We start from the raw sequence: 27,116 nt of genomic DNA on the forward strand, positions 1-27,116 counted from the left end.
TCATCATTTATTTTATTGTTTCTCCCCACTAAAATGCAAGCTCCATGAAGGGTGGGGTTTTTATTTGTTTTGCTTTGTATTCCCTGTGTCTTGGGGCTCAGAAGAGGCCTAGGTTGGGGATGTAAATTTGAGTTATTGCCTGAGATATGCTCTATCAACATTTGTTAAATAAAAAATTAAAGACTTGTAACAACCGTCAATACATATCCCTGCTTCAAGCCTTTCTTCATTCATTCATATATATTTACTCCATTCCTTTTATGCCCTAGGATCTCTTCCCCCAGTGTCACTATACTGTATCTTGTTACAGGTTTCAAATGTCTTGTATTTTTCACGCATGTCTACGTTTCAGTCACATTTTAGATGACTGCCCAGCAAAGGTCCCACAGGCAGAAAAGCCTTTGGCAACAAGCACTTGAGGGAAGCAGATTGACACAATTTGGCAGCAGATTGACACAATGGAGCTGTTCAATAAAAGTTGGCTGAATTTAAGATAAGATAGAATGTGGACTCGACTCTGCGGGGAAGCTAAAAAATTTTTTCGCATAGAATTGTAAGCACATCCAGACCAGTCTTTCAAGCACTTTCTTAGGCCTTGAGGACGAATAGCACCAGGGTTTGACAAAGTCTTAGGCGGTAATTGCGCAAGGGCTATTTCTGGCGCTCAGAATCAGCTATGGAACAGTTCCCATCAAGTCGCGAAGGAAAAGACTTCGGCGTTCTGCATTTTTTTACATGCTGAGTCACGGTCGACGGCTCCGCCCCAGATCTAAGGGACAGGGTGCACAAAATGTGATACGAATTGAGGGCAGAAACTCTGCAATTCGTTCTCTCCATTCGCTTCTCGGTTCTCACATCAGGGGATTTTTTTTCTTTGAAATGCGGAGCTCTACGAAGTTGTAGCATCAAATCCACCCCCGCCCCCCCACGTCACAAACCCGGCACGGCCCCTGGCACGCTTCTCCCGTCGTCCTGCGCGCCACTCTCTCCGCCTCTTCTCCTCCGCCCCGCCCACCTTAGGTTTTGAAAGGCTCGCGGGGTGCTGCGAGAATCCGGCTCGGACCCTTTCATTCCCCTCCTCCCATGTTCCCATTGGTTATTTACGTGCGCGTGACTGCTTTCTTGCATCCTTATTGACTAAAATCAGGAGCGTCATCGGTGGCAAGGAGGGTGGGGGGAGGAGGGAAGTTGGCGTGAGAGAGACCGGATTGGGGGAGGGTTCGGGCCTGTCCTCCCCGGCGGCTGCGGCAGCACCAGCGCCGGCCCCACCGCCTGTGGAACGCGGAGGAGGAGGAGCTGCTGAAGGAGTAGGAGAAGGAGGTGGGCCCTTGGGAGAGGGATGTCCACAGCTCCGGCCTAGTGGTGAATGTTGAGTAGAGTCACGGTTGCTGCAGTCTGTGCCACCGGGAGGAAGTTGTGGTGTGAGGTCGGGCGGGAGCTCGCGGCACTGCGGAGACTTGAAGCTCGGGGTCGGAGCGAAGACTCTGCTGCCTCTAGAGCCTTTCCTACTCTGATCATGCCAGGAAGGAACAAGGCGAAGTCTACCTGCAGCTGCCCTGACCTGCAGCCCAATGGACAGGATTTAGGCGAGAGCGGCCGGGTTGCCGGCTTAGGAGTCGATGAATCTGAGGAGCAGAGACGGAGGGGGTCTGTCAGTAATGCCGGAGACCCTGAGATCGTCAAGTCTCCCAGCGACCCCAAGCAATACCGGTGAGGGAAGAGGCTTGGACTGGGGAGGAGAATCGGGCGCGGGCCTTTCTGCTGCTGCCTCTGTCCCCGTATCTTTTTCTTGTTCCTTATCTCCCGAAGGCGCATAAGGAGCATACTTCCCACCCCAGATGCTTCTTGGGTGGAGGTGGCAAGGGCAATTAAGGGCTTCCATGTGGTGACCGCTGGAGAAATGGGAAATCTTGAGTTCCACGGGGAATCAGTGACTGTTAGAATGGGCCGAGTAATTTTGACATTCGCTAAAGCAAGAATGGAGGTTTCTCTGAGAAGGCAGGCTGGATGTTGAGGGAGTCGTGGTACTATATGTTATGATGAAAGGTTGAAGGAGTTGGGAGTTTTAATTTTGGAGGAGAGGATATTTACGGGGCATATTATCACTGTCAACAAATATGTGAGGAGCCCTGTGGAAGAGAGGTAAAATTAATGGGTGAAGGTTACAAGGGGATGGTGTGGCTTCAGTAAAAGAAGAACTTTGCATTTTAGCTGCCCTAAGATGAAGTGGCTTGTCTTGTCTCCAGGGTAGTTCCCCATCATTAGACCTCTTCAGGAATATAGTAGCCAGGAGTCAGGTATCAGTTCTGGGTGAGTCATAGAAGACTTTTAAGGTTTCTTCTAATCCTGAAATTTTTTGCTTTTGGCTTATGCGAGAATCCTCTAAACATTTCTGAAAACTGGTGACTCAATTCCCACCTGAATAAAAGTAGTTTATTTCATAGAATGTCTTGACTGTTATGTGTTTTAAGTAGAGTTCATGTTGTTCAACAAGTTCATTTTACAGGTTGAGGAAATTCAGGCTCAGAGAATCTGCTTCTTGCTCAGAATTACACACCTAAACATTAATAGAGCTGGTAGGACACCCCTGGCCATCTGACACCGAATTCAATGCAATATTTGCTGATTTTTATAAAGTTCGTACTCATACTGAGTTGAAAGCTGAAGGATTCTAGGTCCGAATTTGTTACAAGCTCCTGCAGTGTTAGAGCAGGAAAGGACCTTAGAGATAATCTTTTCCACTCTCCACCAGTCCCATTTGAGAGATGACTGAAACTGAGGTCCAGAAAGAAGTGACTTAGCTCCAGGTTGAAGACCAGCCTAATTTAATTTCTTTTTTCACTCCAAGTCTAGAGGTTATTATTTTTCTCAGGCTGCGGAGTCAAAAGTTCTTTATCAGTAGGCTGAATTTTCTTTTTCTCATCAAAGAAGTGGTTGTATTGGTAATATGTAAATGAGCATGTTGAAAACTTAATAAGAGGTGCTTAGTTTTTGCTTTCCAGATTAAAATGTTCAATAATGGGTCCAGTTTTTTTCCTACCTAAATAACATTTTACAATGGCTAATGTTTATAGGATATGTACTATGTATCAAATACTGTTCTAACTGCTTTAGATGTATTTCATTTAATGAATTCATTTTCAGCAAACTCATCTGGTGAATACTTATTAAGCCCCTACTGTGTGCCAGGTACCGAGCTATCTTAAATCTTAACTGAAATTTGGTTGAATACAACTTGGTAAATAACATTTTGTTCTGGGTGCTAGACGTACAAAGATGATTGAGAAAGCTCCTGCTTTCAGGGAATGTACAACCTAATAGAGGACAGAGATACATTTAAAAACAAAGTTAGGGCACTAAAGTTTTGTTAGAGACCATAATGTAAGTGCATGCTGGTATAAGAGGGAATAAAGTAAGGACTGGTAAATTCCACCTTGGAAGAAAGGTAGGAAAGACTTCACAGAGATGATGCTTAAGGGATGTTCTTTGAATAAGTTGTGTTGTTGCATTTCTGTCATTATGTGACCTTGGTCAAATCATTGTCTTAGTGTTTCAGCTTTCTTTTCTTAAAATGGAGGGGTTTGACTAGAACAACATTGTTTTCCAGTAACCCTTTCTCTCCTTTCAAAAGAGCAGGTCCATTTTTACCTGTATTATATACTGGCGTTTCAATTAGACTTTTAAATAAAAGGTTTTGTTACTTTAAAATAAAGGTGGAAAACCTCAGGACTAGATAATCTTTAAAGATTTATCCAAGCTAAAGTTAAGTTCTGTCGATTTTCGTAACCAGAAACAGACATTATCAGGCATCTGCAGTCTAGAGAGCTTAATTATTCTTCCAGGTGCTCCTCATAAGTTATCTCTGTGAAGCTTTCCCAGGCAGAACTAAACTGTCCTTCCACTGTATTTCAGTAGCCTTTGTACATGGTCCATGACAGTACATATCCCATCAAATAATTTTGTCTTCTTGAATGTATAAATAAACACCAGAGGAGGACCTGTTTAAAGGAATTTTGTGGTGAAATAATGTCTTGAAAGATTTAACAGTCTGCATTTATTAACTAATAGCCTGTGGAATGTTGCTTCTGTGTATATGTATGTATATATATAATATGTATTCAGCTTTTTTGAAATGTTGAATATACCTCCAGGACACTTATTACACTTTTTTTAGAGACCTGTATAAATGCTTGGTAAATGTTGATTATCTTCTCTTTTTTCTGGAAGGATTAAGGGACTCCAGGTTAGGAACTATTGTTCACATTTTCATTGGTGGGTGTCCTATAGAGTGGGAATTCTAAATGAACAGGGTTAGTGATGGTATGTTCTAGGTAGAAAATTTTGTTTAACAACGAGGAACACTTATGTTAGGAAGTTTGGATTGACTTAAATAAGTGTAAAATTCTTTTCATATTTAACCTGTTTGTAAAAAGACGTGCATTTATATGGGGGAGGAGAGAAGAACATATGAAAAGATCTGAATAAGATACATGTTGTTTCTTAATATTTGAAGGAGGATCACAATCCCAATGAGTAGAATGACTGCATTGAGAATACAGTTATGACTAACATCTGCTGGCCCCCTTAGTAGTTAGAAGTAAGGTAGCTTACTTGTGAGCAGAAGCCTTAGGCAAATCAAAGGTATCAGAAAACAAAGCAAAATAATATTCTTTTGTATTGGATGGGAAGAATATGGGTTTATTTTCTGTTCTTTTCAACTAAATGTACATATGCACATAATGACATGATCATAGAATCTAAGAGCTACAAGAGAAATTATTATGTATATACATGTCTATAAATTCTAGGAGCTTGACACCATCCATTCCCTTGGATTCATTCTGATATTTGAATCTAAAACCCAATTTTGCATTCTTTTGTCCTTGTAATATTAAGTAGAGGCAAGCTAGGTCTTACCCCTTGAGGTTCAAACTCATTTAATAAAGTGAGTGTTTCTAAGGTTGAAATCCATTATCTCTTCTGAATACTAATATTACTTTATAAAGATATCTTTTGTCTATTACTGTTCCTTAGATTGATTTCTTCAGTGTGGGCTGATGGGCTGGTAAGAATCTATTTTTGTTTTTGTTTTTGAAGACCTGAATGATGATAAGAGCTCTTTTGCCTTAAAGGACCTCATGATCTGTGGTGGTGAAGCAAGGAGAAGATCCTGAAACTGAAGTGCATTATGTGTAATAAGTGCTAGAATAGAGATATATGTAAAGTATGGCATTTTTAGTCATTTGAGTGAATATCTAGTTTCCCATCTACTAGTTGTGTGACCTTGAGCAAGTTAACTCATCTGTCTAAGCCTAAGGATCTTTAAAGAAACGGAAGAGTGACCAATAAACAATTGAAAAGGAGCTGTCAGGAAGCAGAATGAAGAAGAATGCTTTAAGCAGGAGTGATCATTGCTAGATGATACTGAGAGCTCAAGTAATATAAGAACTGAAAACAGTCTTTTGGAGATAGCACCTGAGAAATTATTGGTCCATGGTGAAAGCAATTTCAGGGGATTGGTAGGGAGGCAGATTACAGTGAGTTGGAGAGTGAATAGGAAGTGAGAAATTTTTAGATGGCAAGGTAGACATTTTAAAAAGAATGGTTTTAAAGGGGAGGGGATGGGAAGAGGTTATTGGATAAAGCAGCACAGTGTTAAGGGAGAGATTTTTTCAAGAATGTAAAGATATGAATGATGTGAACATATTTATTGCCCGAGATAAAAAGAAACAGTAGAGAGACTGAAGGAAATAATAGATGGAACAAGGTCCTTAGATGGTAGTTAGGTGACAGGATTAAGAACATACATGGAGGGATTGACTTTAGAAAGAAGGAAGAAAAATATCGCTTTCTATTCAAGTAGAGGAAGAGGAAGGTGTAATGAGGAGTGTGGATGAAGGCATCAAGGAGTTGAAAAAATTCTTGCTTTATGGACTTTATTTATTTTGTAAAGTAAACATTGAGGTCTACCTAAGTGGTCCTGAGAAGTTATAGGGGAAGTAGTGGGAAATATATGAGAAGCCTTGAGTGGTGAGATTTGAAATAGCTAATGTAGAAAATGGATGAAGTATACTTGGTGAATATTAAAAGAGAAATTATAGGTTCTTGAGCATAAAAATGATATTAAGTTAAGCAGTGTTTTAAGAAGATTAATCTAAAGGTAATATCTAAGATCGATATGATGTGGCAAAATCAGTTTAAGAAACAATCATAATTTTGTGTTGAATTGTGTGCATTGATACAGACTGTATTAGTCTCTAATTGTTGTGTTCCCCTCTTCACTTTTCTTTTTGCTTTCTCCTTATTGACTCAGTTTAACAAATGTTTGCTAGGCTGAAAGCACATGACTGTGGAGATCATGTCTGTTTTGTTTACTTAGTGTCTAGCACATAGTAGTTTCTCAAATATTTGTAAAATGTATAAATGCATGAGTATCCACAGGCCAGGCATTTTCAGTGAACTCGTGAGGATGTTTGGCAGAAATTTCTTAGGTCGAATTTGTACTTTGGCCAGTTTTAACAAATAATTACTTGATTTTCAGAGAAAGTGAGTGTTGAATAGGCAGGTTACAGAAGAAGAAATACAAATTATTTCATAGATGGTAGTAGTATCTATGCTGAGATTATAGTATTTAATTCATGAAGAAGCTTGTAGTGTGTGACACATAATAAGCATTCAAATGTTAGCTATAGTTTTTGTATACTCGCAATTATTAAATGTTATTTATACAAGGCTATTCTTTGCAACATTGTAAAAGTAAATAAATGGAAACAACTTTATTACCTATTGGTAGGCTAAAGATTAAGTTATGATACAGCTCTACAATGAAAATACTATGTAGCTTAAAAAAAGATTGCTGATTTTATATGTACTGATATGGAAAGATGTCTTATGACTTACTGTTGAATGAAAAAATACATTTATTGAATAATGTATTATGTACTGATATGGAAAGGTATCTTATGACTTGTTGAATGATAATTTTATATATATATATATATATATATATATATATATATATATATATAGTATAATTCCATTTTTGGAAAAAAAAAACACAAAAAGCACCCCACCCACATTTTATGTGTACCTAAACTATAATTTCTTATGCTTAGAAACGTATGGAAGTGATTAGGAAAGATATTCAGCAAGCTGGGGAAAGGAAGGGATTTGAATTTTGTATTTTTTTTTTTTTTTTTTTTTTAGTAATTAAAAAATGTCAACCTTAACTAACAATTAGTAAAAGTATTTTATGGCTATTGTAGGAAATTTAGACAAGGAAAAGGAATTTAAAAAATTCCTCATAATCATTCCACACATTATTAACCACTGGTAATATTCTCTATAATCTTTATGCTTTTTTCTGTGCCTTTATAATTTACATATTTTTAAAATGGTGTAATACCATATTTTAACACCTTCATGGATATTTTCTTATTTCATTGTGTTTTCAGTATATTTTATGTCTGCATAGAAGTCCATCGTTTAGCTGTATCATAATTTAAGCACTACCATTTTATGGGATATTTAGATTGTCAAATTTTCTTTACCTCAGAAACCTGTTTATTCTCAACTGAATCCTGTAGGTATAGGCTGAATCATAATGAGTTTGGCAGATATGTAGGGTGATCTCTGGTGTTCTGGTCTGTTTCTAGAATGTTCGTTACTGGGGAGGTCTGGCTGACAGGAAGATGGTTTCTTCTGGAACCTCTCCTCTGACATAGGTCTCATGTTCATATGGGTTTTCAGAATGAAGTCAATTATCAGGCCTATCCAAATCAAAGGGAATTGAGTAGATTATAGTCCCTTTCTAGTTTTATGGCTCAGTTACACAGCTGAACCAGGATTAAACTGTTTTCAGAAAAGAAGGAAATAGGCTGGAGTTTGGAAAATTCATTTGTCCTCTGGAAAGATTTTTAGATAGATTTTACATTTTTATTAATCTTTATTAATCTTCCTTCTCCTAATAATAATTGCTGGTATTTGTTGTGTTACTGTGTACTAGGCACTGTGCTAAAGAGTTTATGTAGGTTGTCTGATTTAATCTTCACAGTAACCTTATTAGATAGCTTTTATTACATGGTAGCTTAAATGCTATTCTATGAAAATACTTATTGAGTAGGCACTGAGCAGTAATTAGAGTATAAGTGGATTATATTTTTCAACCCTTGATTTTGTAGCTTCATCTGCTTTGCTGTTTTGTGCTCCTTTTCTTGTCATATGCTGAAACTCTTCTGTTATCTTCACCTTGTGAATTAGAGCATTCCCTTCTCTGTGAATCCTTTCTCTTTCCCTTTTATCTTCCCCTCCCACATGTAGAATTAGTCATACTCTTCTGTATGCCCCCATAGCAATTTTTCAATCTATTTGATATTTTTCTAAATTTTTACTTGTTTTTCTCCTCTACTGTGCTGAAATTTTTGAAGGGAAGGCCTTCGTCTCTTTGAGTCTTTTCATGCCTTCTCTTCTGTTACTAATGAATGAACTGTCTGTGGTCCTAAGACCCATTTCTCCACTTGTGCACTAGATCCCATCCCCTCATGCCTTTAGTATTCCATCAGTTATTCCCATTCTGTCCTCATCATTAATTTCCCTCTTTTACTGGATTATTTCCATGAGCATACATAATTGTTCCCATCTTCAGGGGAAAGAGTATTTATTTACTCCAGATCCCCTTTGGGCTGTTCCCTTTCAGTTACTGAGTTTTTCAGTTTCCTTTACAACAAAATTTAAAAGAGTTGTCGGTACTTGCAGTTTGCCATTCATTTATTCCCCTGATTTTTCAAATGCAGTTTTATTGAAATATATTCACGTACCATAAATCATCCAAATTGTACAACAGTTGTTCACAGTATCGTCATATGGTTGTGCATTCGTCACCACAATCCATTTTTGAACATTTTCATTACTCCAAAGAATAAAAATAAGAATAAAAGTAAAAAAGAACATCCAAAACATCCCATACCCCTCCTGCCCCCCCTGTTATTCATTTCCTTTTGTCCCTGTTTTTCTACTCATCTGTCCATGTACCAGGTAAAGGGAGTGTGAGCCACAAGGTTTTCATGATCACAGAGTCACACCATGTAAGCCATTTAGTTATACAGTCATCTTCAAGAATCAGGGATACTGGATTGCAGTTCAACAGTTTCAGGTATTTCCTTCTAGCTAGTTGAATAAACTAAAAACTAAAAAGGGATATCTATGTAATGCTTAAGAGTTACCTCCAGAATGACCTCTTGACTCCATTTGAAATCTCTCAGCCACTAAAACTATTTTGTTTCATTTCTCTTCCCCATTTTGGTCCAGAAGGCTTTCTCAACCCTATGAAGCTGGGTCCAGGCTCACCCTCAGGAGTCACATCCCATGTTGTCAGGGAGATTTATACCCCTGGGAACCATGTTGCACATAGTGGGGAGTGCAGTCAGTTTACCTGTGGAGTTGTCTTAGAAAGAGAGGCCACATCTGAGCAACAAAAGAGGTTCTCTGGAGGTGACTCTCAGGCACAATTATAAGTAGGCTTAGCCTCTCCTTTGCAGTAACAAGCTGTAGGGCACGCCCCAAGATTGAGGGCTCGGGGTACTAAATGGTAGTCCCCAGTGCTTGTGGAAATATCAGGAATTCCCCAACCAGCAAAGTTTAGTATTTCCACATTTTTTCCCAGTCCCTCAAGCGGTCTTTGCAAATGCTTTTAATTCTCTGCCTACATTACTCTGGCATGTATTAGGGCTTCATGCTAATCTTTACAAACCAACCAGATCTCACTCCCTGTTCAAGGTTCCATGTAATTATGGTGTTTGAGTAAACTGACCATACAAGTTAAATTATATAGTATGCTACAGAAAATACAGATTTTGCACCAAATAAACATCTCTTCCTTTGGTCTCACACAGAAGCTGAAGTTTTAAAACATAGTTAATGTCATCCCCAACCTTTAGTCTGATCTACCCAAGTCTCAACCAAATCCATTTCATTCATATCTCCAATCTAAGTCTGATCTCCTTTTTAGCTTCTTTAACAGTTGTTGCATGGGCCAATGCCAACACTCACAGTGGCTGAACTCTGACTCTGAGTCCCAGGTGCCTCACAGACACCAGAAGCTGCAGGGACTGACCAGGCCACACACAAACAGCTCCGCATCTCAGAATTTAGAAATAATTGTTACAACTCACAAACAACTGTGACTGCTGGAAGAGCTTGCAATCTAGGAACCTTTACGCAAGCCTTTCCCTGATAACTGATGCTCCCAGATTCAATTCTCAGAGTTTGCACATTATTGTTAGTCCATATTAGTGAGGCGTTACAATGTTTGTCTTTTCATTTCTGGCTCATCCTACTGTCCTCAAGGTCCATTCACCTAGTTACATACCTCACAACTTCATTCCTTCTTGCTGCTGTGCGGTATTCCATTGTATATATAAACCACAATTCACCATTCCATTTATCAGTCGTTGTACCCTTAGGCCACTTCCATCCATTGCAAACTGTGAATACTGCCGACACAAACACCAGTGTGCAAATGTCCACTTGTGTTCCTGCTCTCAGTTCCTCTAAGTATGCAACCAATAACATGGTTGCAGGATCATAAAGAAACCCCATACTTAGCTTCCTGTGGAACCAACACACTGCCCTCCAGATGGGCTGCACTATTCTGTTTCCCCACCATCAGTGAGTAGGTATATCCCTCTCCACATTTTCTCCAGCACTTATATCGCTCTGTTTATCTTTTAAACAGTTTTATTCACATACCATACAATCCATCCTAAGTAAACAATCAGTAATTCCTGGTATAATCACAGTTATGCATTTACCACCACAAACTATACTAAGACATTTTCATTTCTTCTGCAGTGAGAGAGGAAGAAGAGAAAAAAAAGAATTCAATGAAAAGGTCATACACCACCACCACCAAGAATCCCATACCACTCCATTATATCCCCCTCTTATAGACATTTAGCTTTGGTTTATTGCCTTTGTTACAATAATGGAAGCGTATTACAGTGTTACTGTTAACTATAGATTCTAGTTTGCATTGATTGTATATTTTCCCTATACCATCCACTTTTCAACACCTTGCAATATTGACATTCATTAGTTCTCCCTCATGTAAAAACATTCTTATATTAGTACACTTAATCACCATCATTGACCACTCTAGCCTTCACTGAGTGATACAGTCCCAGTCCTTATCCTCTGTCTTTCTTTCTGGTATCATACATGCCCCTAGCCTTCCACTGTCACCCGTACTCACACTCACCTTTGTTCAGAGTACCTATAATATTGTGCTGCCATCACACAGTATCATGTTATTTATTTCTGGATCTATACAATCAATCCTGTTGAGCATTCGTACTCTTTCGGCATCAGATGCCTGATCTCTACCCTCTTTCTATCTCCTGATGACCTGTGTTCTTAACTTTAACTTTCAAGGTTCACTCATTAATGTTGGTTCATGTTAGTGAGACCATGCAGTATTTGTCCTTTTGTTTCTGGCTAATTTCTCTCAATGTAATGTCTACTGTGTACCATTTTGTCTTTTGGATTTTATATGTCATATATTATTTTTATTTTTTCTCTCCCTCTTTTTATCCTTACTGATAGTCTTCATTTCTACACTCTTCTCCGAACCTCTCTCTCCTTGCTTTTCCTATCTGCTTGTAGTGCTTCCTTTACTATTTCTTGTAGAGCAGGTATCTTATTCACAAATTCCTTCAGTGTCTGTCTGAAAATATTTTAAACTCTCTCCAGTTTTTGAACGACAGTTTTGCTAGACATAGAATTCTTGGTTGGCAGTTTTTCATTATCTTAAATATATCATACCACTGCTGCCTTACCTCCATGGTTTCTACTGAGAAATCCAAACATAGTCTTATTGAACTTCCTTTGTTTGTGAAGGATCACTTTTCTCTTGCTGCTTTCAGAATTCTCTCTTTGTCTTTGACATTTGATAATCTGGTTATTAAAGTGTCTTGGAGTAGGTCTGTTTGGATCTATTCTGTTTGGGGTACATTGCACTTCTTGGATCTGAAATTTTATGTCTTTCGTAAGAGATAGGAAATTTTCAGTGATTATTTCCTCCATTATAGTTTCTGTCCCTTTTCCCTTCTCCTTCAGGGACACCCATGACATATATATTCATATGTTTCATGTTGTCATTCAGTTCCCTGAGATGCTGCTCATATTTTTCCATTCTTTTCCCTTTCTGTTCTTTTGTGTGTAGGATTTCAGATGCCTTGTCCTCCAGTTCATGAAACTTTTCTTCTCCCTCTTCAAGTCTGCTATTGGATGTCTCCATTGTTTTTTTCATCTCTTCTATTGTGCCTTTTGTTCCCGTAAGTTCTGCCATTTGTTTTTTCAAGCTTATGAATTCTTCTTTATGGTCCCCCAGTGTCTTCTTTATATCACTCATCTCTTTTACCACATTTTCCTTCAGCTCATTGATTTGATTTAGAAGATTTGTTTGAACAACTTGAATTAGTTGTTTCAACTCCTGTATCTCATTTGAAATGTAAGTTTGTTTCTTTAACTGGGCTATATCTTCATTTATCTTAATGGGAGTCACAATTTTTTGTTGTTTAGGCATCTGGCTTCCTTGATTACCCCAGTCAGATTTTCCCAGACCAGACTTGCCCAAGTCTCAGGAGGAGGATGTAATTGGTATCAGGTTTCCCTGAGGATGAGACCCAACAGGTTGTCAGACTTTCCTGTGAGGCCTCTAGACTATGTGCTTTTCTTACCCTGCCCAGCAGTGGCACTTGTGAGCCCACAGCTCCTCACTGGTATAAAAGGGTGCAGTGCCTTTAACTCTCAGTGGACCCTATCCTGGCCAGGGGTCAAAGGTGTTAGAAGCCAAGCTTTAGCTGTTTCTGTACCCCCCACTCCCCCCAGGCTCTGGGGTCTGAATTCTCTGAGGGAGAGCAGTCATTTGAGCTGGGCCCTGCCCCCCTTTCTTGGGGAAGATACACCCTTTAGGGAATGATCTCCTTTACTTGACTTTCTTTGTTTCCCTGGCTCTCTTAACTCCACCCTTGCCTGGGTCAGTGCTGACAATTTTAAATGCTTGATGATTTCTCTAATGAGCTACTTAGAATAAGAGAAAAAAAAAAAAAAAGAGAGAAAGAAATCCCCTTTTCAGAGCCAGTCCCCAGCCCCCAGTTTCCTGGTCGACCAGAGTTGGTACCTGGTTCTGTGTGCCCCTTGTCTTGGGTCACAGTCATTTTCCAGTATTCTGAGCTCAACTGTCTCCAAAAGCCTCTGTTTTTGTTTATTTATTATTTTTCCCATCAGTCCCACCTTCTCTCTGATGGGAGAGACCACAGGGTTCCTTTCCTGCTTTCTCTGGGTTTATCTGTGCTCGTTTATAGCTTGTTTTCAGTAATCCCCATTTGTTAATTGAAACCGCAGTTGGAGCTCAGTTGAGTTACTTTCCCCTGTTCCTAGTAGACTGCTGCTTTTTCCCACAGGGAAGTGTTCCAACTCAGCCTGCCATTCTGGTGGGGGTGTGGCACCAGCTCCACAGTTTGAGAGCTTTACTTATGGTTCTATGCTGTGATCTCAGATGTTCCACCCATTTTGGGCTGTTGTACGATGTGTGTCTTGTCATGGATGTCCCCCAACAGTTGTTCCAGACTGTTTATTGGTTGTTCCTGGCTATTTACTAGTTGCCCTAGAGGACTAACTAAATTCCACACCTCCCTATGCTGCCATTTGCCCTGCCTCTCTCCTCCCCTTATTTCTCGAACTCATTCAGAGGGGGCATTTGTTAGTGTTGCTACTCCAAAATAACTATTTTCAAGATCACCAAAGGCCTCTTAGTTCTCTTCTTTGTTTCATTCAGAAGTTCCTCATTTCTCTGACTTCCAAACTTTGGAGTATCTAGGGCTCAGTGCTATGACCTCTTTCTTTTCTGTCTACTATTGCTCCCTGTGTTGTGTTAAATAGCATGGTGCTAAATATCACCCCGTACAATGTAACAGCTCTACTCAAGTTCCCTTCCCCCATACTTTGTCTTTCTCAATCTTTCTTTTTCTTAATTTCATGACACTTATTGCCATGTGATCTAGTATGTATTCACTTGTTTATTTATTGCCTTTCTCCCAGAATGGAATACACAAAGGAGAGCAAGGGCTTTGTTTTGGTCATGCTGTATCCCCACTGCCTAGAACAGTGCCTGTCTCATGGTTTTGCTTCCATCTCTGTGCCCTTCATCCTGTTTTCCTCTGGTCTAATTGTTATATATGATTTTTTTTAGTATTTCTTTTTTGTTTTTATTTCTTGTTTTTATTTCAAATAATCTTTTAAAAGAAATAAATCCTTACAGCTAATATTCTTGTATACTGCCCCCTTTCATTCTATTCCCTACCCTCTCTTTCCAAAGTGTTAGCAGTTACCTGAATTTCGTGTATATAGCATTCCCATAGATATTTTTATACTTTTATTAAGTATGCATTTATTTTTAAACCATGTATATAATTGTTTTTGCATGTTTAAAAACATTATATAAATAGAAATAGTATCACACTGGACGCCTCATAACTTTTTTTGTTGTTCAAAGCTGATTTTGAGATTTATCCATGTTGGTAACTTGGTCAGTTAGGTTATTCTCAATTTTGTTATATTTTGCTTTATGGCTGTGCCACAATTGTATATCTTTTCTCTGATTGGACATTTGTTTCCAGTGTTTTCTTGAACATTTTTATACGTGGCTTCTTATGTACACATTTGAGAGTTTAGGGGCATATGCCTGTAAGTGAAATGACTAGGTCATAGGATATACTCATTTTAAAGATTTCTAGATGTTGCCAAAGTACTCTTCTAATTGTTTTTTTCTATTTTTATTACTTTACATTTATATCACTAGATTATAAGAGTCCCTACTTTTTAATATATTCTCACCAACTTAAGTTGTTAGGTTTTTAAATATTATTGAGAATCTGATCTGTGGGAAATTATATCTTCCTCTCATTTTTTTTTTTTTTTTAATTTACATTTTCCCTTATTACTAGTGTGGTCAAGCATCATGTCATGTTTCCTGGCCATTTGAGTTTCTTGTGAATGACCCATTTTCCTATTGGGTTGTTTCTTTTCCTCTTTTAAAATTGACTTAGAAGAATTCTGTATACTTTGAATACTTATTCTATGTTGGTTATATTAGTTGCAAATATATTCTCTAAGTCTTTAGCATGTCTTTTCTATTTGCTTATAAGTTTAAAATTTTATATAATCAGATATATCAATCTTTTTATTTATGGTTTCTGTTTTTTTACATCTTTATTTTCTTCTGAAAGTTTTAGTTTTGCATTTAGATAGGGTAGTTTTATTACTGTTTTTAAAAATACGGATAACCAGTTGTCCAAGCACTTTTTTAAAAAAGAAATATCCAACTACTTTAATATGATGTCTCAATCCAAAGCCAGAATCATGCTTAATGAAGAAGTTCTGGATTGTTCCTGTTAAAGTTAGGTATATGACAAGGATGGCCTCTTTGACTATTATTTAACAGTGCTTTGGAGGTACTGGCCTACATAATTATAGAAGATAAAGAAATGAGATATAAAAATGGGAAAAGAAGAGATACAATTATTGTTATTTATTTACGATATAATAGCCTACCTGGAAAATCCAAGGCCATCAACTGAAAAATTAACAGAAACAATAAGACAATTTTAGCAAAGTTGGTATAAAGTGATATATAAAAACTGATGAACAGCGGTCAATTAGAAGGTATAATGGAATAATATTTATCATTTACAATAGCAAGAACAAAATAAACTAACCAAGAGCAATCTTAACAACAGATGTGCTAGATCTAGGTGCCAAAAACTAAAAAGTTATTCAAGGACACAAAAGGAAAGGCATACCTTATTTTGGGGTAGAAAGACTCAATATCATAAAGATGTCATCTCTTCATAAACTAATCTATAAATTTAACACAATCTAATAAAAATACCAATGAACTACATAAGCTGCATCTAAAGTTCACATGGAGAATTGAACATCTAGAATTGTCATGAACATTCTGAAAAAGAAGGTTAATGATAGGAGAATAGCTCTACCAGATAGTAAAACATAAAAACCTAAAGTAATATTTTTGGAAAAAAGCTACAATAATTAAAATAGTAAAATCCAGGGGAAACTAGCACATATAGAGGCAGTTTGATCAATAGAACAAAACAGTGTCCAGGAATAGACCCAAACATTTAAGAATTTGATATATGATAAAGATGGCATTGTCTGTTAGTAGGGAAAAGATGAATGGTATTGAGACAGTTGTGTAGCCACCTGGAAAAAACAATGCAAGCACATTTTTTGAAAAGCCTACATCCCAGGGGTCACCAAATATTTTCTGTAAAGGGCCAGATAATAAATATATTAGGCCTTGTCAGTCAAGAAGCAAAATTGAGGATACTATGTAGGTGTTTATATAACAAGAAAGAAAAATTTCTGCAAATTTTTAATGAAAATTTTTATTCAACTTTATAATAGTAATATTATATGAACATTTTTTGTAATACAGTTATACTAATGAACAGAATGGAATTCTCTTTTTTTTAAATTTTATTTTGAAATAAATTCAAAGTTACAGGAACAGTTGCAACAACAACACAAACCCCATATGCAGCATACCCTGACCCCCCTCCCCCGATACCCCAGTCCATCAACTTTAACATGCTGTCACACCGCCATTTCTTTCTTTCCCTCCCTCCCTCCCTATCATCCATCATCTATTGCTCTGTCTTCTGAACATATGAGAGTAAGCTGCACACATCCTTGAATAAACACTATAATTCACATATACAATTCCCATGAACAAGAACATTCTTTTATGCATCCCTTTAAGTGCAGCTAAGAAGTTCAAGAAATTCAACAGTGATACAAAGCTTACATTCTATATTTCCTTTTTTTTTTTTTCTTATGTCCCAACTGTGTCCCTTTGAGCCTCCTGTCCTCCATCTTCAGATCCCGTCCAGGATCATCCTTGGCATTCAATTGTCATCTATTTAGACTGTCTTTTTTTTTTCAATTGTGGAAACATACATACAGCCTAAATCTTCCCATTCCACCCCCTCCCTAGCATTCCATTAATGGGATTAATCACATTTAGAATGTTGCAATACTAGCACCTTCCCACCATCCATTACTAGGAATTTCCCTTCACCCCAAACAGAAACCCTACACTCATTTCTAAACTCTCCATTGCCCCGTCCCCCACTTCTCGTAACCCCTACTCTACTGTTCATCTCTATGGTCATATTCTCTGATACTTTCTTTGTCTTTACTGTGGGACTTAAATTTAACCTCTCAAATCTATAACAATCTTGTTTTTCTTTGATACCAACTTAACTTCAATAGAACACATAAACTATGTTCCTATATTCCACTATTCCCCCACCTTTATGTAGTTCTTATCAAAAATTACATATTTTACATTGAGTCCAAAACCACTGATTTATCATTACAGTTTATGTATTTTAGATCCTGTAGGAAGTAAATAGTGGAGTTATGAATCAAAAATACAGTAGTATTGGTATTTATATTTACCATGTGATCTTTACTGGAAATCTTTATTTCTTCATGTGGTTTCAGTCAGTTGTTTAATGTGCCTTCCTTTCAGCCTGCTCAACTCCCTTTAGCATTTCTTATAGTACTGATCTACTGGTGATCAGCTTTTGATTAGCTGGGAATGTTTTCATCTCCCTCTCATTTTTACCCTCCAGGTGTTTGTGAATTCTCCAAGTCTCTGATGGTTATTGACTTCTATTTGTATTCCATTGTGGTCAGAGAATGTGCTTTGAGTATATTCAATTGTTTTTTTTTTTTTAATTTATTGAGGCTTGATTTATGGCCCAGCATATGGTCTATTCTGGAGAAAGATCCGTGATCACTAGAGAAGAATGTGTGTTCTGGTGATTTGGGATGTAAGGTTCTATATATGTCTGTTAAAATTCTCTGTATCTCTCTCTCCTTTCTTTGTTTCTCTGTGGGTAGGGCTCCCTTTAGTATCTGAAGTAGGGCAGGTCTTTTATTTGCAAAATCTCTCAGCATTTGTTTGTCTGTGAAGAATTTAAGCTCTCCCTCAATTTTGAAGGAGAGTTTTGCTGGATAAAGTATTCTTGGTTGGAAATTTTTCTCTCTGAGAATTTTAAATATGTCATGTCACTGCCTTCTCGCCTCCATGGTGGCCGCTGAGTAGTCACAACTTAGGCTTATGTTGTTTCCTTTGTATGTGGTGAATTGCTTTTGTCTTGCTGCTTTCAGAACTTGCTCCTTCTCTTCAGTATTTGACAGTCTGATCAGAAAATGTCTTGGAGTGGGTTTATTTGGATTTATTCTATTTGGAGTTTGCTGGGCATTTATGCTTTGTGTATTTATATTGTGTAGAAGGTTGGGGAAGTTTTCCCCAACAATTTCTTTGAATACTCTTTCTAGACCTTTACCCTTCTCTTCCCCTTCTGGGACACCAGTGAGTCTTAAATTTGGATGTTTTATTTTATCTATCATATCCCTGAGATCCTTTTTTATTTTTTCAATTTTTTCCCCCATTCTTTCTTTTGTTCTTTCATTTTCTGTTCTGTGGTCTTCTAGGATGCTGAGTTGTTGTTCAGCTTCCTCTAATCTTGTATTATGAGTATCCAGAGTCTTGTTAATTTGGCCAACAGTTTCTTTTATTTCTGTAAGATCTTCTATTTTTTTATTTACTCTTGCAATTTCTTCTTTATGCTCTTCTAGGGTCTTCTTTATGTCCTTTATATCCTGTGCCATGCTCTTCTTCATGTCCTGTATATCCTGTGCCATGCTCTCATTCTTTGACTGTAGTCCTTTGATTAATTGTGCCAAGTACTGTGTCTCCTCTGATCATTTGATTTGGGTGTTTGGGATTGCGTTCTCCATATCATCTGGTTTTAGCAAATGCTTTAAGATTTTCTGTTGTTTTTGGCCTCTTGGCATTTGCTTTGCTTGATAGCTGTGATCTTCCAGGACCTCAGCTGAGGGAAGGCTGTGCTACGTCACAAGTGCGCACCTTCCCTCAAGGGAAGCCCCAGGCCACCAGGCCGTGCAGGGGCGCTCCCAGCCTGGTGCAAAAATGGCTGAATGGGGTGTCTCAACCCCCCACTTTTCGCACAGCTCCACCTTTCCAGCTCTGGGACAACTAGCTGTGGTTGCAACCAAGGCCACTGTCCACGGCCGATATTGTGGCGTGTGCGGGGTGCTGTGGGATACACTCCCCGTCAGACTGGGTTTCCTGGCGCGGCTCTGGGCTGTGGGTATGGCCCTGGGCAGGAGTATCTCCAGCATGCCAGGAAGCTGGCTGCAAGGGGTGCAGTTTCTTTCTCCTTTTGGCTCTCCCCTCTGTCCCTCTGGCCCCAGGACAATCAGCAGCAGGTGTGGGCAGGGCTATCCTCCACGCCAGACCCCGGGGTGTTGGCTACAGCCCGCTCCTGCAGTGCTTCACTGCGCGGTTCTCACTGCTGTATCTGCAGCTGCTCCCGGTTTTTTTTTTTTTTTTTTAAAAGAACTAGTCCGTCTTCAAACACCATCCCGCAGTTCTCCACACCACAGCGCAGCCGCGGGACTTTCAGCCAGTTTGCTCACTCATTTCAGAATGCAGACTCCCGGTTTCACCAAGTGCACGGCCCCTGTGGATTTAGCAGACCTTGTCCAGCTGGTGCATTGCTGGAAGTGGTATTCTGGGTCACTTTCTGGTTTTTATCTAGTATTTTTCACAGAGGTGTTTTTTTGCCTCGTCTCACCTAGCCGCCACCTTAGGTTCTCCCCCTGGAATTCTTTTTATTGGGTTGGCATTTGCTTCACTGGGTTCAAAATTACTGTACTCTATCAAAATCAATTACGAATATTCATCTTTTAAGGATGATTTGTAATGAGAGATTTTACATATTTCATCCTTGAAAATTTATCACATGGAGAGGTACTGTGGCGATTATAGAACTCTTAGATTTTTCTCTGATATTTTCGCTTCTTAGCATGTCATTACATTGTAAATTAATCACTTTCAACTGAATATTAGGTGAAAGCTCCTCAACTGCACAGTTAAATGGATATTTAAATATGGAAATTTCCTTTGTACATGCGTCAAGGTCTGAAAGCTATACTTCTGCTATAGTGTACTGCTGCAGTTGTAGCTTGCTTGGAAAATATATCTGCTGCAAATTTGTGTGGGAATGGGGATAATGCTGCTTGTTTTAACTTTTGACAGCACAGAAAGTTAATAAAGCAGCTTGCCATTACTTGTGATTCAAATATTGTTGAAATGACCTTACTGCAGTATGTTATATAAGTATGCATATAAGTGCTGTTTTGTCTTGTAATTTTAGGTTTAATTCATTAAGAAATTATCAAGTCTGAAGAAAAACTAATTTCCAAAGCCATTCAGTATTTGATAATAGTGATTGGAGGTAGTTCTTTTCATTCAAAAAAATTTCACCCTGAGCTCAAAAAATTGCAGTAAATTTTTTCACTGCTAAGCCATCAAACATGGTAAGGGCAAGTCTAGATATTTAGCTTCTATTTCTGACAAAAATTTACAAAGCTATCATTAAATCTACCAGAGCAATTGACACTACCGATTCAGTAGCATGATAAATTCAAATATTTTCTGCACAGTACCTGCTAATGAATAGTACAATAAATAACCATTGGCTTTGAAATACTTCACATTTTCAGTTTGTAAATTTGTCCAGCTAAGCCTTCTCCTGTTCTGTACATATTTTTATCAATATCAGTTTTAACACATTTTAGCAGATTCTGCTAAAATGCACTGAATTTTAGTGTTTTCTCAATCTCTCTGAAAATATTCTTGTCTGTAGTTCTTTCATGCATAGAGGGCAATTCCTCAGTCATGCCAAACTCAGCCTTGACTCCTCAAATGAACATGACAGAGCAGTATTGTTAACATCTATTGACATATTAAAAGCTGAGAAAAACCACTGGAAATCATTTGCCCTGTTTTTAAATTTACTACTGAGGTTGCTACCAGTGTCTTCACCTCTTCAAGCAACAGTTCTCACCAAAGGCTTAAGCCAGTTTATTTTCTCTGAACACATTTCTTCAGCTGCTGCAATCAGTCTTAATTAACTCACCATTGGTAAATAGCTTTCCTTGTGTGGCTAACAGATTAATCCCTCTTAAACTTACTCTGGTTGCAGTCTGTGGGAGCGCCCGGGCTAACTTTGCACTTACATTACCTGTCATTGCCTCCCTCCCCCCCATCCCCACTCCATATGGTCTCAAGTGTTTTTGCATTTAATTATACAAGCTCTTACTATGATTTTAAATTTTAGTGGCTTCTTCCACCAAAGATTGGTTGATTTTATTAAGAAACAAAGAAAATGAGTAGGTGGGTGTTGGAGATTGAATCATGTCCCTACAGAAGGCATGTTGAGATCCCAACCCCTGGTCCTGTGGTTGTGAACCCATTTGTAAATAGGACTTTTGGAGACATAATTAGTGCTTTGAAGGCCATGGTAAGGATTTTGAATTTTATTTGAAATATCGTGGGAAGACATTGATGGCTTTTGAAAAGGGTAATGTCCTGATCTGTTTTTTCTGGCTGCTGAGAATAGACTTGAGGTGTGTGTGTGTGTGGGGTGGGGATGGGGGTCATGCCAGGATATTGAGGTTAGAATGGAAGCAGTGAGACCAGTTAGGAAGAGCCTAAAGAGGATGACAACATGGACTTGGGAAGTAGCTGTGGAGGTGGTAAGTAGAATGCATAGGATTATTTTGAAAGTAGAGTGCCTTTAGATTTATTTATTTATTTATTTATTTTTTTTTGAAAAATTTCAGCTAGTAAAAATACTCACTTTACAAAAGCTGAACGTAGTTTTCCATCTCCGTGTTTTGTTTTGTTTTAACCTGCCTTGGTGTTTGATATGGTTATCTGGGACTACTTCAAACTCTCCTTCTAAGTTTCATACTAGGATTCACTTCTGGACTGATTGTTCACATTCTTAGAAAACAGTTCTTAGAATTTAAAGTGTCCTCCTGCTGTTTGGTTGATTATTTGGCAGAGGGTATAGCCTGCTGACCAAGTTATTGCTGAATGAAATTCTTCAGTGATCATTTAGGAAACTTTTAAGATTGTAGTATTTGATATATACAGAAGAAAACATGCAGCTTCTATGTAAGTGGTGAATAATAAACCCAAAACAAATTACCCATAACTCAACTTAAGAACTAGAATCTACTTCTGTGTTCTTCCTCATCTTTTCTGTCTATATTCGCCCCCCCCACATCTCCCCTCTCCAGCTGTTCTGAATTTTATCATTCCTTTGCTTAAAAAAAAAAACCAAAAAACTTTTATCACATATGTAGGTATACTTAAGCAATATCCTCTTTACTTTTGCTTGTTTTTTGGCTTTATATGAATAGTGCATATATGGTGTGTAGTCTTTTGTGACTTATTTTTTTATGCTCATTATTATGTTTTTAAGGTTGACCAGTATTGTAGCTTATTGTTGAATTATGTATTTCCCTGTTTTATAATAATCCATTGTGTGAAAAGACTGTATTACAGTTTTTCCATTCTGTTGTCAGTGGATATATAGGTTGTTTCCCGTTTAATTAAGAATTGAGCTTATTGCTCTGAAGCTCTCCCTATACTTTTTATTTATTTGTTTGGAACTTGGGCTTTCTCCAGGCTTTCTTGGGAAGAACCAATATCTTATCGTATATGTGTAAGTCTGTGGCTTTCTTGGTTGTTTTCTTCATTAATCTAATCAAATTTGTATATTGTCTTCTAATAATTTCCCAAAAATTTCTGGTCTGTTAACAGCATTCTTTCAAACTCTTTTAAAACGCTAACAAAAATAAATAACCACAAAAGTGTTTTTCTGTCATTTAAATGATTTTTGATATGGAAAGAATATAAATCCATGTGTTCAGTCCTCCTTCCTTGTCTTTTTTTTTTTTTTTGCCTTCTTCTTCTTCCCAGTTTTTACTTTTCATCTTCAAGGCTCAATTTAAATATACCTTGTTTTGAGGACTTCTCTGAATGCTTCCTTCTTAAATTCTGTATTTACGTCATCATATTGCATTGTACTAGTTTGATTATTCATTACAAGGCAGTAAGGGCTTGATAGTGAGCATTGTGGTTTTTATTCTTTTTATCCTTAATGTAATATGGTATCTGACACATAAATAATGTTAAGTAAATGCTTATTGAAAAAATAAATGAAAGAATAACTATAAAAGGGAGCAATCTGTATTTAAGTACCCAGTCATTTAAACTGGCACAGTTTTTTTTTTCAATATAAGGACATTTATTAATGTAACTTGTATTAGTGGATCAAAATGAACAATCATATGTTCATCTCCACAGAAGCTGAGAAGGTAATTTGATAAAATTTGCCATTCATTCTTTTTTTTTTTAAAGCAGTTTTACTCACACACCATACAATCCATCCACCATGTATAGAAGCTCGCAGTAGTATAATCACAGAGTTGTGCTTTCATTACCACAATCAATTTGAGAACATTGCTCCAAAAAGAAAAACCCCATACCCCTTATCCCCTCCCCCCATTATTGACACTTAACATTGGTGTGGTATCTTTGTTACAGTTGATGGAAGAATATTATAATATTACTGTTAACTATAGTCCAGAGTTTGCATTAGGTATATTTTTTCCCATATGCCACCCTATTATTAACACCTTGTAATAGTGACATGCGTTTGTTCTAGTTCATGGAAGAACATTCCTGTATTTATACTATTAACCACCTTTATTGTCCACAACAGGATTCACTATGTTATACAGTCCCATGTTTTATCCACTAACCTTCCTTCTAGTGACATACATGACCTTAAACATCCCCTTTCAACCACAATCACATAGATGTTCAGCACTGTTAATTACACTCACAAAAATATGCTCCCACTACCTCCATCCATTTCCTAGTACAGGGCCACCTGTCTGTGGGATTTGGCTGTTTCACAGGTGCAACCATTTCTTTAGTCCATACAAGCAACTTTAGAAACTGGTATAAAATGTCAGATACATTGTAGAAAAGGGAATCAGCAGGATTTAAATTTATGAGATTTTGCTTTAATTTTTAAGCTGGCATGACTGCTGTGTAAATTGTACCATTCTTTTAGGGTAGGTCTTCTGGTATAGTAGAATGTTTAAGTACTTATAAACAAAAAAAAAGTAGGAGTGGCTGAGTGGTAGGTTTGGTGTGTGTTTATTTTTATTTCTTTTTAACTTCTAAAATTTGTTTTTGAATAGGTAAGTATATTTACATAAGTTAGAACTCAAAAAATTCAAAAAGCATATACAATATCCCTCGTCTCTTTTCCCTCTTGCTACTCAGAAACTGAGTAGCTTTTGAGGTTCTCCCTCCCAGAACCAAAAAATTTTATTAGTGTAAAAATAGTGTTGGGTTTTTTTTTTCCTCTGTGTGTGTACTTGGATTTTTTTTTTCTTTTTTAATTCTGCTAGGCTAATCACTTGTGTAGTTAATGAGCAGCTGACTCAAATTGTTTTGTGATTTTTTTTCAGATACATCAAATTACGGAATGGCTTGCAGGCTCTTCTGATTTCAGACCTGAGTAATATGGAAGGTAAAATGGGAGATGCAACAGATGATGAAGAAGAGGAGGAGGAAGAAGAAGAAGATGATGATGATGAAGATTCTGGGGCTGAAATAGAAGATGATGATGAAGAGGGTTTTGATGATGAAGATGAGTTTGATGATGATGATGATGAGCATGATGATGATGATCTTGATACTGAGGATAATGAATTGGAAGAATTGGAAGAGAGAGCAGAAGCTAGAAAGAAAACAACTGAAAAACAGGTGGGAGTCATGCCTATTATATCTTTTTTTAATTTGGGAATTCTTTAAATAAGTTCTAAATTCATGTTTTATTTCTTAATGGCAAAAAAAGAAGTATGTATTATCTTTTGATCTTTAGCAAAAGTCCCTTTATTCTGTAAAAAGATTACATTTTGAAAATATTTTGCTCTGTTTATTAAAAGTAATAAATGCTTATAGAAACTCATGGAAAATAAAAACAAAAATATAAAAATTACCCATAACTCTATCTCTCAGAGATATTCATTGATAATATTTGAATTTTTGTATTTGTACACATTAAATGTTTTAAAAACAAAAGCTCAGGTTTTTTACTAAAGAGGGAGGTAAGGATTTGCATATTTATGTTTTCTCTGGAGAGACAGAAAAAGAAGGAAAGAACAGGGCTAGCTTAGAATGTTCACATGGTCCTAGAGTTCTAGGAATCTTTTTATGGGTAATTTCTATCTAGGTAAATGAATATTATTTATCTCTTTTTTTGTGAAAGCACCAAAGTTCTGGAAAAAATAACAAAATACATTGGAAGAATTGAGATAGATGTGAGGGAGTTGAACTTAGTCTAATATATAATGATAATCAACAAATAGATAAATAGGGCTTAATATGGAGAATTTCCCTCTCTTGATTTCTTTTTAGAAATGCCTCCATTTTGCAGTAGGGGGTACCAGTGTTAGAGGATGATATTTTGGAGACAGTACAGTGGAATTGACCAGCAAATGTTTGTTAAAGCTATTTTTGAAATATTGATACTGCATTCAACATGGTACAGTCCACATGCCAAGGACTTATGGTTCAGATTAGTAAGACTAACGTTTAGATGTCAAATGTCTTACAGTTGAAGGTAGGAAGGTTTCTAGTGTGTGAAGATATGAGGTAGAATAGAAGATACATTTTAAATCTTTTGTAGTCATTCATCTTGGGAAAATTTTTTCTTAAAAAAAAGATCACTTCTTTCTCTAAATTGTTTGGAGGATTAACTCATGTTTTAAGAAGCTAATTATGCCTTGCTGTTCAGATTATGAATGATGCCTCTGTTTTTGCATAGCATGATAAGCTGATTGGTTTTAACCTGGAAAGCCTTAGGGCTGAAAAATAAGAACACTGGAAAAAAAATGTATATGTATATGCCAACTGGTAGTCTTTGTAAACAAATCAGAAATTAATGAATTCACTTTTCATTTAAGGAAGACATCATAGTTCCGAGTAGAACAATAGGAGAAAGTCACATCAGGGAAAGAACATTGACAGTCAAGAGATCTGGATTCTAATTCTAGCTCTGTCCCTCTCTTTCTGGATTGTTTTAGGCCTTTTCATTTCCTCTTTTTTTTCCCCCTTCCTTTCTAAAACAAGGGGAATAGACTATATATTTTTGAGGTTCATTTTGAGCTCTCAAGCTTGATTGTGTTATAACTTCTTAACTGAATATTTCCTATCTGTAAGTAATTCCTTTCTATCTATAAATAATAGTTCTTATGCTTGGGACTTCTTTGTATCTCCTATTATTGATAAACAAGGCCCTAGGGTTAAATATTGCATTGGTACTATGAGAATTAAAAAATTGTTTTGACATCCATTTTATTGTCAAGGCATAATAAAATACCTTTGATTTATACAGCAATTGTGAGCCCCTTTGACAAATGGAGATTTACATCCAGCCTTTTGTAGTACCCCTTTTTATTTTGCTTAGGCAGATCAAGCCCTAAAAGCTTACCTTTTTTTAGTAGTAACAAGGTCAGATTCTAGTGATCATTTGAAAAATGGCTCAGATGCTGCCTTTCTTTCCTGAATACTCAGTATTATACCTCCCATTATAAGATATTGATAGCTAATTTTTTGGGTCATATTAGGAAGGAAGGAACCTAAAGTAGTTTGAAGAAGAGATTAAATTGTTTTGATTTAGAAACCCTAGGCACGCTAGTGAAAGGAAAGATAACATGATTGAATGGAAATGGTTTGTATTTGTTGAATGAACAAATGTCTGGAAAAGGGAAATAAAATAGTCAAAGAGGTGGCTTAAGAAGTGATACAGAGTTTTGCAGTGGTTTTGTGATCTAATTTTTATTTGAAAAAGGTGAACCTTGTTTAAGGTAAATATGAGAATTTATAAAAGAAGTGGGAAAAAAACAATTTTTATATTTTGGACGGGAGCATTTACATAGTTAAGGGGTTAACTACCTTTTTTTTTCCTCTTCAATTTTCTTCCTCCCAAGAAGGAGTTGTTCTTGGTGTGAAAAACTCAATAAAGAAATAAGACTGAAATTTAAGTATGATAAATACCAAATTATAA

At 37.1% G+C, this 27,116-nt stretch overlaps 1 protein-coding gene across 4 annotated transcripts in view; it reads left to right on the top strand.

Moving 5' to 3' along the window:
• Window positions 1-1,210: 1,210 nt before the first annotated feature.
• Window positions 1,211-27,116, top strand: part of NRDC (nardilysin convertase) — a 101,033-nt gene continuing 75,127 nt past the window's right edge. The window contains exons 1-2 of one of the 4 annotated variants that reach the window (XM_037827243.1): window positions 1,211-1,710; window positions 24,514-24,811. In XM_037827243.1, the coding sequence (XP_037683171.1) occupies window positions 1,367-1,710; window positions 24,514-24,811 (642 nt within the window). In that variant the 5' untranslated portion in view covers window positions 1,211-1,366. Of the gene's footprint in view, window positions 1,711-24,513; window positions 24,812-27,116 lie in introns of those variants that run through there. The other 3 variants (XM_037827244.1, XM_037827245.1, XM_037827247.1) reach the window with 3 other exon arrangements.

Source organism: Choloepus didactylus, chromosome 2 (assembly GCF_015220235.1).
Source record: "Choloepus didactylus isolate mChoDid1 chromosome 2, mChoDid1.pri, whole genome shotgun sequence".
Taxonomy (NCBI): Eukaryota; Metazoa; Chordata; class Mammalia; order Pilosa; family Megalonychidae; genus Choloepus; species Choloepus didactylus.